Source organism: Prunus avium, chromosome 2 (genome assembly GCF_965620075.1).
Source record: "Prunus avium chromosome 2, drPruAviu1.hap1.1, whole genome shotgun sequence".
Classification (NCBI taxonomy): Eukaryota; Viridiplantae; Streptophyta; class Magnoliopsida; order Rosales; family Rosaceae; genus Prunus; species Prunus avium.
Genome location: NC_142285.1, coordinates 32,519,996 through 32,535,260, shown reverse-complemented (window position 1 = coordinate 32,535,260; position 15,265 = coordinate 32,519,996). Strand labels below are relative to the sequence as shown.

The 15,265-nt window shown below is 37.3% G+C and overlaps 2 protein-coding genes and 2 non-coding genes across 4 annotated transcripts; all 4 read right to left on the bottom strand.

Annotated features, from left to right (window-relative positions):
• Positions 1–107: 107 nt before the first annotated feature.
• Positions 108–227, bottom strand: LOC148296880 (U5 spliceosomal RNA). The gene has a single exon (XR_015834254.1). It is a non-coding gene; the product is annotated as a U5 spliceosomal RNA (small nuclear RNA).
• Positions 228–1,263: 1,036 nt separating this feature from the next.
• LOC148296879 (U5 spliceosomal RNA) lies at positions 1,264–1,383 on the bottom strand. Its single transcript, XR_015834238.1, has one exon. It is a non-coding gene; the product is annotated as a U5 spliceosomal RNA (small nuclear RNA).
• Positions 1,384–4,297: 2,914 nt separating this feature from the next.
• On the bottom strand, positions 4,298–6,675 carry GAE4 (UDP-D-glucuronate 4-epimerase 4). The gene has a single exon (XM_021949199.2). It carries the CDS (start codon positions 5,963–5,965, stop codon positions 4,658–4,660), a length of 1,308 nt encoding a protein of 435 aa, XP_021804891.2. The 5' UTR covers positions 5,966–6,675; the 3' UTR covers positions 4,298–4,657.
• Positions 6,676–10,027: 3,352 nt separating this feature from the next.
• Positions 10,028–14,489, bottom strand: LOC110748971 (RNA 3'-terminal phosphate cyclase/enolpyruvate transferase, alpha/beta). Its single transcript, XM_021948962.2, has 8 exons — positions 13,956–14,489; positions 13,194–13,438; positions 12,828–12,981; positions 12,052–12,266; positions 11,853–11,970; positions 11,432–11,639; positions 10,579–10,640; positions 10,028–10,474 (listed from the first exon to the last, which is right to left on the bottom strand). Exons 1-8 carry the CDS (start codon positions 14,307–14,309, stop codon positions 10,256–10,258), a joined length of 1,575 nt encoding a protein of 524 aa, XP_021804654.2. The 5' UTR covers positions 14,310–14,489; the 3' UTR covers positions 10,028–10,255.
• Between the last annotated feature and the right edge of the window lie 776 nt (positions 14,490–15,265).

Sequence of the window (15,265 nt, the reverse complement as noted above, 5' to 3'; positions counted from 1 at the left end):
GTACAACGTTTGAGCTCTTACCAACTGTGAAGCCGAAAAAGAGTCGAAACTTTTTGGTTTAGAGACAACTACAATTAAAAAGAAATGCTTGGAAACTAAATTGTAAGAGCTCCTCTGTTCAGAGAAACTCCTCAAAAAAACTGGCGTATGCCACTAATTGCGGTGGGCACACGGTATTCTTTAGTAAAAGGCGAAAGAATAGTTCGCTCTGTGTCCACCGAGTGGCTGCGTGGTTTGCTCAGGTTGATGATGTCTCCTTTTAGCCGCATTCAGGCAAGGACTATTTGTCTATCTTCCGATGTGGGATAACTTTTGCTAATGGATGATCATTTTCATTTGAGATTTGAGGTAGTCGCAATTCTCCATTAATCACATACTAAGGTCATCAAGCACAAGTTTCAATCAAAACATTGGTACAAACATTTCATCTTTTACTCCTGAAGTTGATGTGAACTTGCATTGTTAACGATAATGATCTAGCTGTTTTTCTCTCAAGACTTTTGTGACGTACAGAAATGACTAGTTAATCAAATTGACTAGCAATGCTGAATTGCCAAATCTATAAGATTCTCTCTCTTTCAGATGTTGAAGGGTTTCTTGCGGATGTCAAACCTGCACTGCTTGGGTGGTGCACTGGAAAAGTATGTACAGAATCTTTGAGGTTGTCCAAGTTCCCGGTCGGAAAAGAATCGAAACGAAACAGAATCTACTTCATGTGTCTGCTATTTGGAGTGGCGTTGCCTTGATTGGAAGGTCTGGTTCTTGTGCTTTGTCAGTTCATTATTCTGTGAAGTTTCTCATTTCTTCATCATGGCAGTGCAAGAAACACAGTGGCCTTCTTATGCCTACTTCGTTTCTGCTTGATGCTGTAGTGATAGCTATATCTAAAAGTTGCCAGAAAAGTAATTATGTGTATAATGAAAGTTCTTTATAGTCTGATGATCGAATCGAAACTATAGCTGCCTTTCATTATCAAAGTGAACAGTTCTCTTTTAAGTTTGTCATGAGCACAGCACCTTATAGCTTTATATCTAAAAGTTGCCAGAAAAGTACTTATGTGTGTAATGAAAGTTCTTTATAATCTGATCGAATCGAAACTAACGGAGGTATTCTCGATCATGAAAGTCCCAGCCTTCTCTGCATATAGACTTTATTGAAATGACTTCTACAATAATTTTGAAAAATATTCAGATTTAAGGTGGATGAGAGAGAGATGAGGAAAAAAAAACCGTTGATATAAAAACTTGGAAACTACATTGTAAGAGCTTCTCTGTGAAGAGAAACTCCTTTAAAAAATTGGCGTATGCCGCTAATTGCGGCGAGCACACGGTATTCTTTAGTAAAAGGCGAAAGAATAGTTCGCTTTGTGCTCAGCGCGCGGCTGCGTGCTTTTACAAAGCTGATGGCGTTTCCTCTTGTATGCCCCTGTCGCCGGGTCTCCTTTTGCTCCTTTTCGATGTGGGACGCCCCAACAATGCATGCACATCCTTAACATCTCACTAGTCCGCCCAATCATAAGTGAGCATCTAATTTCTCAAGAGTAGTTTAAGTTGCCAATAACAATTTTATTTTTTATTTTTGGACTGTATAAAATGTTTAGTTGCTATATGGGTTTGCTTGATGTTTATTGTTCTTTTAAGTTCTCATTTTTGTTTTAGTAGAACGTCATATGGTGCTTTCTCGGAATCATTTGTGTTTAACGATTAAATATAATGATGTCGCATGCATATCAAGTTCCATACGCATTTTCCACAATGATTGTACAATGTTACAGATTTGTGAGGACTTGGTGTATAACACATAAGATTCATGTAATAAGCCCATTAAAAAAATTTGTTACATGCTTGAGACTTGAGAGTATGGTAGGTCAACTTGCCGCCTATTCTTCCCTCCAACCAAAAAGGTACATAATCTTTTGAGATTCATGTAATAAGTTGCATCTCATTCTCAGAGACAAGCACGGAAATCATGGCAAATGCAGTAATGAAGTTTGGTAGGCGACCATTTGAGAAGGTACAAATGCAGTAATAGCTGCATAGCTTCTTGGCCTTTTATTTGGGGCTATGCATATAACTAAAACTGCCTGCCTCCACTTATTTGCTATTGTTTTCCAACTCATTGTTGGGGGGCCAGGAACCAATAGTTTTGAGCTGTACAACTGCCCACTTGGGAGGTTATTAGCACCAGAGTTTGAGCTTAGTGATAATGAGATTGAAGATGAGATTACCATTGTGTTTGATTCCTGATGAAGCAAACAATGCTGTAAGTTTTAAACTACGTTAATGTTATGTCGAGATGTATATTAGCATCAGTTGTTCACGCACTCAGTTAGTTGAGGCTCTCACAAAGAATCTCATAACAATCGGCTACGTATGCGACTGACTCCATTTAGCAAAATCCAAATGATGTCAGTTCAAGCAATCCATGTGGAGCCAAATCATTGGATTCTTGATATGTTACCAGGCTTGCTGACAAGTTAAAGCAGGCATCAAAATAATTCAGTTCTCCGAAGTGTCCAAATGGGAAGCCTAGATTCAGGCCATCAAAATAATTCAATTGTTAATGGGGGGCGGCCTCCCACCAAAGCGCATAATGACAGACAAAACGAAAAAACCACAACATCACAAATAAACTTGATGTTAAACAGATAGGTAGAAAACTCCTTACACTTGAAGCTTTCCCAATTTGTTCCATTCTACATGTCAAATGTCAGGGACAAGAAGGAAGACAACCTTTAGAAATCAGCAGGCTTGACACATAGAGGAGGCAATGGTGTATACTCTGGCCTCATACTCCTGAAGAAATAAGCATCATTTTTCTGCATGTTCTGCCAAAACTTAATATTTTCTTTCTTTTACCCAACACATGTTATATGTTAACACAATTAGATGGTTTCTTGTTGAACGTATGCTCCAGATTAACAGTTTTGATAACATAATACGCCAGATATCTGACAAAAGAATATTACCCTTTCTCGAACTTCTTGAAGCATCATTTACCGCCTAAAGCAAAAAATCTCAACGATTCAATGTTCCTGCAACTTATCAGCCTTTAAATACAAACTAATATAGAAAGCATTTGCAAAAAGTTTAACAAAGCCAAGAGAATCCTTGCCTTCTGGATCTAAAATTTGCAGAGCATGAGAATGATTATAGAACATAAATTAATTGTAATGAAAATCAAAGCAACTCTTTTCTTCCAGGGCACTGCTATTATACATACTGCTGCTTATGCAAAACCTTTCAATCTTTAATTACCCTACTTGCATACTGGAAAAGTCCAACCGGGTGTTTGAACTATGTAATTATCATCTTTATCACAACTCACTGCTAAACAAAGACAATAGACAACACTATCCCATGCACTAATAAGGAAACATAACTCAGAAAAGAATGACAAAGTTACTTGTGGTAGTTTTAGGATACATATAATGCCGAAAAGGTCTTTCAAAATCAGAGGAAGAAGCAAAGAAAAAGGTCAAGTCTGCAAAGTTTTAACAAAGGAAATTGAAGATAAAAAGGAAGATATATAAACAAATTTTTGGATTGCCAAAATTATCATTTCAGAATGGATATGTCATATTGAGTATCAGAAATTGGAAATTGCTACATTGGTGGTGAATTGTAGGTACTCTGATTGGGAAGTTTTTCACTTTCCACTTTTGAAGTACTTCCATACTATTTGCCTTTCATCAAAAGATAAGAAAAAAAGTTAATAAGAACCCCTAAATTGGGAGAGAACAAAATGATAGAGAGATCCATTTACTAATCAGAGTAATGATTAGAAGTTCTTTGGCTTCTTATTTCATTTAGGGGAATACAGTAAAACACTCCTCTATGTAGAAACTAGAAAGAAACACAAAAGTGAGTTTTATTCCATCTATAACTTACCAAACTCTAGTAATGAATTTTCAGATATTCCTAGAAGATTCACAAGGAATAAACAGCCTAGAAGAACATATAATTTGAGCATATCCCACATGCCATCTGTATTAATGACAATATAAACCAGGATGCAAAAGAAAACTGAAGTGCAAACCTGACATACAAGAATGATCTGTCCTTAAGTCTAAGCCAACAAAGGGGCATGCAGGCTTAGTCTTGCAGATGAGCGACATGACACACTTAAGCTGGCTCTAAAAGGTCAGAGTGCAGGGCAACAAAGTCAGCTGCAAGATTATCCATAAAAATGCAGCAAAGGAATTGATGGACATCAATTATACAAAACAAATTTTATGATAAACAAATAAGGTATTACACAAAAGTAACTGTGATTCACTTCATATAGTAGTAAGGAAGGAACCAAACTATCGTGTGCTATTTTATTGAATTGCATGGCAATGATACATGTCCACCAATTAGCATATGCTCTATCAGTCATTAATTCTACAACGCCGTAGCTCCAACAATTACATTCCAAGAAAAAAACAGAGATGGTCCTCGTATTCTCTTAATACAGCATGGGAGTGCTCAGAAAACAATGTCCCCCAACCACAAAACTTCTTCACTGTAGGTCACAAGGTTCCTCCTCATATGGCATTACATCATTAAGATATAGAAAACCGATACCCAGGGCAATGACGGAAATGTTAAAAACAATCATAAGAATTATAATGAACAAGAATTCAAAGGATCTACCACACAATCAAAAGAATTTATCACCCAGAAGCCTTCTTCCCACCAGAATAGTAGCTGACGTACCACCTAACGAATTTCTTCAACCCTGTCTGCAGATCTGTTGTGGGCTTATACCCAAGTTCCCTCTGAGCCGAACTGATGTTTGCGTGCGTGAACGGAACATCCCCATTACGAGGCAACTTCATTATATTTCTCTTGGCCTTCACCTTCAAAAGCCTCTCCAAAATGGTCACAAGATCCGAAACTGGAACAGGTGATGTATTCCCCAAATTGAAAACCCGCAATTGAGCAGGCCCCTTCTTCTTTCCCCCACTCCCAGTACTCTTCTCAGCAGTATCCAATGACGCCAAGCAGCCCTTCACAATATCATCAATGTAGGTAAAATCCCTTGCAACTGTGCCATGATTAGCTGCCTCAAAGATTGGAATGGTCTTCCCCTTCAATATATCCCTCGTGAAAAAGAAATAGGCCATGTCAGGCCTTCCCCAGGGACCATAAACCGTAAAGAATCTCAACCCAGTAAGGGAAAGGCCATAGATATGATTATAAGTGTGTGCAATTTCTTCACCAGCCTTCTTGGTAGCAGCATACAGACTAGCAGGCTGGTCAGTCCGGTCTCTCTCAGAAAAGGGTACCTTAGTATTAAGTCCATAAACAGAACTAGAACTAGCCCAAACAATAGCAGGTTGTGGATTGGCATTTTTACAAACTTCAAGAAGATTAACAAGACCAGCTATATTACTATGCACATATGAGCCAGGGTTTTCCATGGCATACCTCACACCAGCTTGAGCAGCCAAATGCATCACATGGGTAAACGCCACAACCTCGAAAAGCTTGCTCAACAAAGCAGAGTCATTGATGTCGCCTTCCACAATGAACACCCCAGACCGCTCCAAAAGCGCTTGGCGAGCTCTCTTCAATGAAGGGTCATAGTAGTCATTGAAACAGTCCAGACCAAGCACACCGTCTCCTCGGCGTTTGAGCGCCGCAGAGACGTGGGTCCCGACGAACCCGGCCGCCCCGGTGACCAGAACAGACATTCCGTGGCGGGACCGAACTCGGGCCGAGGACCGGACACGTTTTTCCCAGGCGGGTCCACCCCAATTGTAGGTTCTGAGAGAACGGCGAGAGGGATCGGACGGTAGAGAATTGGACGACGGTGACCGGAAGAAGAAGATCAAGATCAAGCCCAAGAAGATAAAAGACCAAAATGTGAGCTTGACAAGAGAGCCGTGCCAACGAAGCCTGTGAATGTAAGGAGACTTGTCCATCTTGAACTTTCCTGGAGTTGGAGGACTGTTGTCAAGGTGCTTGAGCTGGGTCATTTTCTATGGAAAATGTGGACAAAACCCAGGTCTTGGTTCCGTGAATTTTGACTGGGAAGTGTGGGATTTGGGTCAGGTTTAGGGTTTGAGGAACTGGGTACCTTGAAATTTCTTATGGTGGGAATGGTGGGGATGGTGGTGGTGGTGGTGATGGTGTTGAAGATAAGAAAAGTGAGGGGCAATGGTTGGTGTTTTCCTTTTTATCTTTTTAGCTCTTTTTCATGTTCTGATTGATAATGGGAATCTTCTGGTTTCTTGGAGAGATGGGTTGTTGTTGGTGGCAGTGGCTTCTCTCCTTTTGGGTTTATAGGTCTATGCAGAAAGAGTAAAAAAGAAAGTTCAAAGCTTTTATTTTGGTTAATCACTGTTGAGAGAGAGAGAGAGGAGAGAGGAGAGAGGAGAGAGGCAGAGATGGTGATGGAGATGAAGAAGACAAAGAACTGTAATTTATTGAAATGGGGGCAGTAATGGAGATCAAGAAGACAAATAACTGTACAACTTAATTAAATCTGTTAAATCGATGGTAGTTTTCTGCAAAGCATCATAGAAAGCTAGTTTTGGTGTCATTTTGCTGTTGATACTTTTGGTTTCATTTCTGCTTTGAACAGGAAAACAATTCAAAGATTGTTTGTTCGATCAAAAAAAGTAAATTCAAAAATTGTTTTTTTGTTGTGGCTGTTAAATTCAAACACTGTTTCAATGGAGATGCAGGAATGCAAGGAGGAAGTAATGGTTTACCCAATTTCAAGCTGTAAGATTATCATTTGATTGGTTGTGAACACCTCTAAATTTTTGCCCCATTTATTTTGGGATATTTATTTTTGGATATTTTGTGTGACAGAGTTCTCTATATTTGGGTTGGAGTTATAATTAAGTTTGGGATTTGAGGAGGCGTGGGGATGTGGTTTGTTGGAGATGGTGCGGATGAGATTTTTGACTCTTTTTTTTTTTTTGCTTAAGATTTTTGACTTTTTTTTTTTTTTTTTGGCTTGCTGAGATTTTGACTCTTTTTTTAGTTTATCACCGTTGAAATATGTGAGAAATGTGGGGATTGAGAATTGCAATTCTCTCATAATGGAGATTTAGGATGCATTAATCATTACAATTATAGTTTATAAATAATAACATGTTATTGTTTATATATATGATAAATCAAAGAAGAACATGTTATGTGTTACATCAATTAGTATTTTAAAAAGTTCAGAAAATTTGAACATCTCGATTGTTTGAACTTTTACATTAAACATCTCGATTTGAACATCAAAAAATGACATGTTATGTGTCACTGTTTTGAGCTTTTACATTTCATTGATCAATTTTTTTGAGCTTACATTCAATGAGTAAGATGAAATGATTAATTTCCCTTTTTTTTTAATATATAAAAAAATGAGTTGATTGAATTATATCATAAATATACTGAACTATTATGCAATTACAAGTGTCGAACACTTTTGAGTATTTTATATTTTCTATTAGTGAAAGCTATTATTAAGGTCTGCATACCATTTCGTCTACAAAATTGTCCAAGACTATAATTAATGTCTTTTTTCCCCCTTAGATGAATAAGCTGATCATGATTATGTTGACAAATGCAACACATAATGATCGTAATGATTGGAATTTGTATTTCAAAGTAGGCTTTACATTTGTTTTCTTAATTTTTTTTATTATGTGGTAGGTGAGCTTACAATTCCATCATAAGCAGACCGTGATTGTCATGTGTGATTGTTCAACCTTATTACATGCAATTACATCTTGATCTGGCAAGAAGCCTTTCTACATAAAGGTTGATCATTTTCATCATTCTGTCATCTTGTTTAGATGAGACTGTACCATCAGCTCCGTGATGTAACCAATCAACTCATATAACACTTGTAAATTTATTGATATCATATCTTAAAGTCAAAATTCACCGCCCACCAATATTTTTGTGTTCCAGTATGACACAATAATTTCCCGTTTTAACTATACAAACATGATTTAAAGGCTATGGGAGACACTACTTATAATGCAAAACTTACTTGAAATGAAGGCAAAAGCATCTTTCCAAGAAGTCTTATTTGGTATCTTATACTGCAATTTATGGGCAGACTAGGATCATGTGGGTAGTTGCAAATGTAATATTATTGCAGGATAAGAAGCCCAAACTGCATTACTTCATAAAAAAGCTAATTGGCAATTGCCCCCTCAACTCAAAATGAAGAGTAATGCTGAAGAAATCACACCTACACCTGTGCCCCACGTTCCCTACAACATACTCCAATACATTTATGATATACATCAACTGGTGCACCCATCTATAATGCTCTTACATTTTGGAATTCTGACCATAAAGACTAAAACTAATTTTGGTCTTTCGAACCACTTTTTATCTGCCTTTTATCTTGGCTACTGCCACTAGGAATAAGATTATCCCAATTTTTAAATTCATCTTTTACTCCTCATTAGAATAAAGCCTTCCTCTCTTCTCAATTTACTCAACTTTTCACTGATTAGCTCAAAGAAGTCATTCTTTCTCACTTATAAGTTATAGTTTGACACATGAATCGTGTTTCAATTTCACACGATAATTTTTTACTTTCGAGGTATGAGCCGACTATTTTCCATTGAATAGAACAAGTTGATTATAAATCGTAACGTAGCAGATACCAAGAATACTGCATTTTTAAGTACAGTTGATCCTCAAGATGCATTGGTTGTTATGTATGTTATTGAAAACATAAATTTTACTCAGCTATCACCATCTCCATGTGAATCTGATACAAAAAAGACAGGGGAACATGTCTTGGTAGCCTCTTATTTAATATCCTGGCATCATGTTCCATGCCCTGCAAGTTAATCTAAGCTGGACATGGACACGTGATTAAATCTACACAACTTGTAGTTTACTAATAAAGTATATAGCAATCATGGCTATTCTCATAGTATAGTAGATCCAGGACGGTGCTGCTAGAAACCTATGCAATGACAAACAAAAAGTGCTTTTGGGATGAACTAATAGTTTAGAGTTTCATAAACATATGTGATGGAATTTGTCCCATAGAAAGGTAAAAAGAGAAAAGGGTCTGCAGATCCAAGAACCAAATCACCAATTTTCACTATTGTTGAGTAGAATAAGATCACAATCTTAGAAACAATAATGAGCTCAACTTGCAAAATTAGTGATCCAAAATTACAAGCCAATAAAGAGAATAAAAGAATGTTGCTTCCATCTGCATTGCTTTGGCTATAAATGTTTTATATAATAGTTGTTCAATACTTGGTAAACCTCCCAAGAACTTCAAGGTAGTCAGGGAATGTTTTACTGGGACAACCAGGATCCTTAACTGGAACGTCTCCACAGGCAGCACGAGAGAAAGCCATGGCCATTCTGTTGTCTTCGTATGTGTCTATCGTTGTCACGTTTAGTTTCTCTGGCGGTGTGATTACACAGTAACCCGGTCCTTCTGCAGCTGTTACTCCCATCTGAAATATTATGCCCGCACATGTTAGAGAAGGCATATGTATTAAGGTGTAGGAATATCAAGTGCAAGGAAAGCCACTAGAGACTAACTATGTTCTGTGCAAAAGCAAGTGGCAATCATCCTTTCTGTCTCCTTCACTCTCCAGCTTGACACTGAAGAATACAAACTCAAGAAAATTTTCACTTGTAGTTTTTGAAACATGCAGGACTAATAAAATCACGAGCACTTTGTTCAGACAAGCAAAAGATTAAGAATTGAATTATATCAAGGGCTTCAACCTGGAAAACATTCAACCTAACTTCTTCCAACAACTATTTGAAAAATAAAATTCTCTCAACTTTTTAGTCGCCAAGAGGCATCCATCTTTATGAGTTTTAACAGAGCTCCCATAGATCGGTAGATTGCTTTGTTCATTTTGTAGGAAGAAAGATGCGAGCCCAAAATATGGTGATCACTGATCAGTACTAGTTTCAGTGCTAGTTGTTAATTAGAAGAAGATCCAAGAACCAATTCACTAATTCACTATTATTGAGTAGACAAATAGTTGAGTTTCATAAACAAATGTGAGAGTTTGTCCCAAAGAAAGGTACAAAGAAGATCCAAGAACCAAATCACTAATGCACTATTATTGAGTAGAATAAGATCACAATCTTTGAAACAGTAATGAGCTCAACTTGCAAATATAATCTGCCAAAATTACAAGGCAATAAAGAGAATAAAAAAGGGTGGCTTCCATCTGCATTTGCTTGGTTGTAGAGGCACAAGGATGATTCCTCTCTCTCTCTCTCTCTCTCCCTATCTACATATAAATACTTATAGTAGCTGTTCAATGCTTGGTAAACTTCCCAAGGACTTCAAAGTAATCAGGGAATGTTTTTCTGGTACAACCCGGATCATTGATAGTGACTGGAACGTCTCCACATGCAGCAAGAGAGAAAGCCATGGCCATTCTGTGGTCATCATAGGTGTCAATTGCTGTCACATTTAATCTTTCTGGCGGTGTGATTACACAGTAATCTGGTCCTTCTTCGACAGTTGCTCCCAGCTGAAATATAATTTTACAAATTACAAGCATGTTAGAGAAGGCATACTTAACAAGGTGTAGGAATATGATAATATCAAGTAAAAGGAAAGCCACTAACAACTGACCTTTCTGAGTTCAGTGCAAATGGCAATCATCCTTTCTGTCTCCTTCACTCTCCAGCTTGCCACTGAAGAATACAAACTCAAGAAGTCAAGGCAGGTGTTTTCACAAGTAATTTTTGAATAACATGCAGTAGTTTTAAAACCATGAGCATTCTGTTTTGATAAGAAAAATGATTAATCTCGAATTATATACTTATCAACAAGGGCTTTGACCTGAAAATAAAAATAAAAATTCATTCTCACTTCTTCAACAACTATATGAAAAAGATTTTTTTTCTCTCAACTTTCTTCTCTCCAAGGGGCCTCCATCTTTTAACAGGGATCCCATCTACCAAGAAATTTATTTGTTAATTTTAAAGGAAGAAAGATGTCACCCCCCATGTAGTGACTACTGGTAGTTTTTCAGTGTTAGTGTGCTTGTACCAGCTGTTAAGTGGAAGGACGAACAAAGGGGAATTCCAGTATCTAGGACTCTAGTAGCATTACATACACTGCTGTTTTCCAGAACAAAAACGGATAGCTGATCCTCCACAACGTAAAATTGCTAGGGTTTTATTCATTGAACTCACTAAATAAGGTCGCTAAAAGCTTTCCGAAAAAAAAAAAATTGTTGTATAGTGCCAATGAACCTTATATTTCAGTATACAATAATGCTTCCATTACTGCTGCATAAGTTTTAGATTCTTTATTTTCGTTTTTCTAAGTTTTTTTTCCTTTTCTTTTTCTTTTTTGCTTATTTACTTCGAAACATGAAAATCTGAGACCTATATTGACTCCACCCACGCTTTACCTTTACTGTCTACATAAAATTAAAACGTTAAGCACAAGCAATTAAACAAACTAAAATACACCATACCATCTCTTATGGCAGTTGGACCATCAGCAAAAAGAGCAACAACAGCAAGAGTCATCGCAACATCTGGCATTTTGTTCATGTTGACATCAACAGCTTTCAAGTGTTTTCTGGAAGAATTTCGTTGTGGTCCCGTAACAGTGACGCTATTCTCTCTCCAGGTAACTTTAGAACCCATCTTTTCAAGAACCTCAGCAAATTTTACATCTCCCTTGATTAATGAAAGACCAAAAAAATGTAAGATTGTTAGAATTTTCTAGATGCAATTCATAACTACTTTTCAAAAATCACTGAGACACAGTTGTAACTATGAATTGAAAAATGGAGTGCCCCAAGAATACTAAAGATTGTACCAATCTGAAATCATGCACATAGTGGGGAAGTAACCAGAAGTAAACAAAATATCTTGGTCTCTGTGAAATACCTGTAAACTGCTTGTTCCGCAGCCTTCAACTGTGACTGTCCCACCCGTGACTGCAGCACCTGCTAGAAAGTAACTAGCACTTGAAGCATCACCTTCTACAAAAGCATTTCCAGGTGTCCTGATAGATTTTTTCATTTTGTTACACACAACGCAACTATATTTCACAAACTGGTTCAGCTATATAATAAATAAGACGTACTTGTACTTTTGACCTCCTCGGATCCAAAACCGATCCCAGCTATCACTGTGTTCCACTGTGACTCCAAATCGTTCCATCAACTTCAAAGTCATCTCCACATAAGGAATGGAAATCAGTTTATCAATGATCTCAACTTCAACATCTCCAAGAGCCAAAGGCGCTGCCATAAGCAAAGCAGTCAAGTATTGACTACTAATTGATCCAGAGAGCTTCACCTGAAAACAGCACATAAATATAGATTAAAATGATGACCTTCGTCAACACTGCAGGAATTACCACTACAAAGGCTTAGTTCAAAAGAAGGAAACTATTGCAAAATATTTATTGATTTATTAATTAGCATGAGATAACATCTGCAAAGAGTTTATATATCAAATATAACAAATGACTAAATCATGTCCCCTTTTTTCTTTTTCTTTTTTGAAACCGCCAAGTGCAAGAAATCAAAATGGGTTCTCTTCCCTAGAAAAAGCCAATGAATAATTGGGCAACTAAAACATTATATATTGCATAAGTTCTCTGCTTTTTAACTAAAGAGCTTCAGCTTCCCAAGAACTTAAGAGCTTCAGCAAATTCAAAAAAGAAAACATAAGAGACTCAGGAAGAAGAAATCATATTTTGACACATACAAGAGTGATATTTTATTCTCAAATAACACAATAAAATTCAGAGACTATTATTGATCAGACTTTCATAGTATCTTATTGTTTACAATGAATTTGATCAAGAACAAAACATTAAACAACCATTACTGTAAAAGATGATGCAAAACATACCTTTCCCCCTGGAAGGCCTCCCTTTCCAATTACACGGACAGGAGGGCAGTTTGTTCCAAGAAAACAATCAACATCTGCACCAAGCTGCTTAAGACCAGCAACCAAATCTCCAATTGGCCTCTCCCTCATTCGGGGCACCCCATCAAGCACATACCTGACCATTTTTAATATTACAGGAAAGTCATTGAAAATATGAAACTAGTTTGTAGCGAATTCCTATAAAACCAGATTTCAAGGATGCTGAATTACAATAAATATGTAAGTATTTAACAGAAAATTGTTCTGTCATGTAAAATGTTGGGGAAAAAAATATCCATCCAAGGGGGCAGGATCACAATTTTAGTTTAATATGGAAATCAGACGAACCTCGAATGTCCACCAGCAGCAACAACTGCAGCCGTCAATGGCCTCATTGCTGTACCAGCATTTCCAAGGAAAAGTTGCACCTCATCTCCTGATTCATTACCCGAAGGAAACTGACCACCGCAACCCTCCACAACTGCTCGCTTGTTTGCCTTGTCCTCTTCCACATTGAGCCCAAGGGTTTTCAATGCACCAAGCATATAATGAATATCATCACTATCTAACAAGTTGTCTACAACAGTTGTTCCCTGAATAATAGCATGAAAACAATAGTTATGTAAAGAAATCTTGAAAATAAAATTTATGAAGCAAAAGGAAGTATCATCAATCACTCTATCGAACAACAGAATTCGTTCTCTCTAATAGGATAACTTGGTTAATACTGTTCCAGCAACTCAATTTGCTTTAAAGAGTTTCCGATCCACCAAACAGAACCACATTCTAGTACAATTAATTAGTCGACAGAAACATATCTGATCTCATTCCAGTTTTATTAGTTATATCCCCCCCAAGTACATTTCAGATACCAAACCACAAAATATTCAATCTACTTATCAACCAGACAGAATCCTTTTCTAATCTGTAATGTAATTGAAAACTAAATTAGTGAAAGAATGGATAAGCCCAATTATCAAAATCTAGAAAAATTGTTTTAATTTCTTTCCCACATCTTTTCAACAACCAAACAACGGTTACCAATCCCAAGCACACTTTACCAGGCTTATATCAAATTCAAATCAGCTATAAAGACACTCTTTTTTATACCTCAGATAGAGCAGCAATAAGCAGAATCCGATTCGACAACGACTTGGAACCCGGCAACTTTATGGTGCCCGAGATTTCTTTGATGGGCTGCAACACAATCTCTGGAACTGTCGACGGCTTCTCTGCTGTGGCAACTGAAGCTGAAACTCTAAGGGGATCAACCCTCACTTTGTCGACCTTACAAGTACCCAGAAACCCTTTTTTCATCTTCAAACTCAAAGAATTTGAGGATCCCGAAAACTGTGACTTCAATGAGAGTAAATTTGAAGATTTGGGTATTTGGGGTTTGGAAACATTGGGCAAAAGATTGGTGCTTTGAGCTCCATTGCTACAGATTTTGCTCACTTGGGCCATCTCGCTCTCTCTCTCTCTCTCTCTCAAGAGTTGTCTCGCTTTCCCTCTCTCTTTTAAGAGTTGTCTCGCTTTCTCTCTCTAATGGATGCTTGGCGGAATGGAAAGTTGGGTTTTTGGTGGGAGTGGTCGTAGGTGGCGATTGATGGACTCTCTCTCTACCATTTACCAACCAATTCTGACACCAGAAATTTGAAATATAAATGAGGAAGTTCTATTTTCCCACGTGGGGAAATTTGTATATTCAACATGTTAGGTGCCTGCCTTTGTGCTTTGAAGGGTTGTACCTTGTGCTTTGAAATGGTGTACTCTGCCTTTTCTAGGAAAAGAAAAAGATTTAGAGGAGTTTTTGGAGTATTTGTTCACTAATTGGGTTGGTAGGGCTTGCTCGGAATGGGAAATAAAGAGTGTCACTATCTCTCACCAACCCCCTTATCAGGAGGTCCATGACATTATTCATTTTCTGTAGTTAGGAAAAAAAAAATTCTAAAAGAGTTGGAGCTCTGATTAGCCATCGCGTGACCATACCAACCACTTGATGATCCAACAACAGAAATTCATTAATCACTCTCCATTCCATATATCATTTTTGTCCTTTTTGTTGCCTTCAAAAAGTTAAAATTTAAGGGCAAAGAGTTCGTAATTTTGTAAATCAAGTACTTAACAGTATTTACTCATATAGACGCAACTCTTATATTCAATTAACTTAGAAGCACAAACTAGAGCACATATCATGTTAAGTATGGTTAATACTTACTAGATGCGAACCAAAGAGATTGCACAATACATGTGTTGGCTCATGCCTTATCTTTGATATGGACTATTTTGACCTAAGAAGTAAACTCGACAAATGCCCTATTCATGAGGTCCTATAAAAAGGAAAATATTTGCCTCATTCCTCTGAAAGTAGAAATTCCTAACTTTCTACCAATCATAATTTGACACATTGTACACAATTT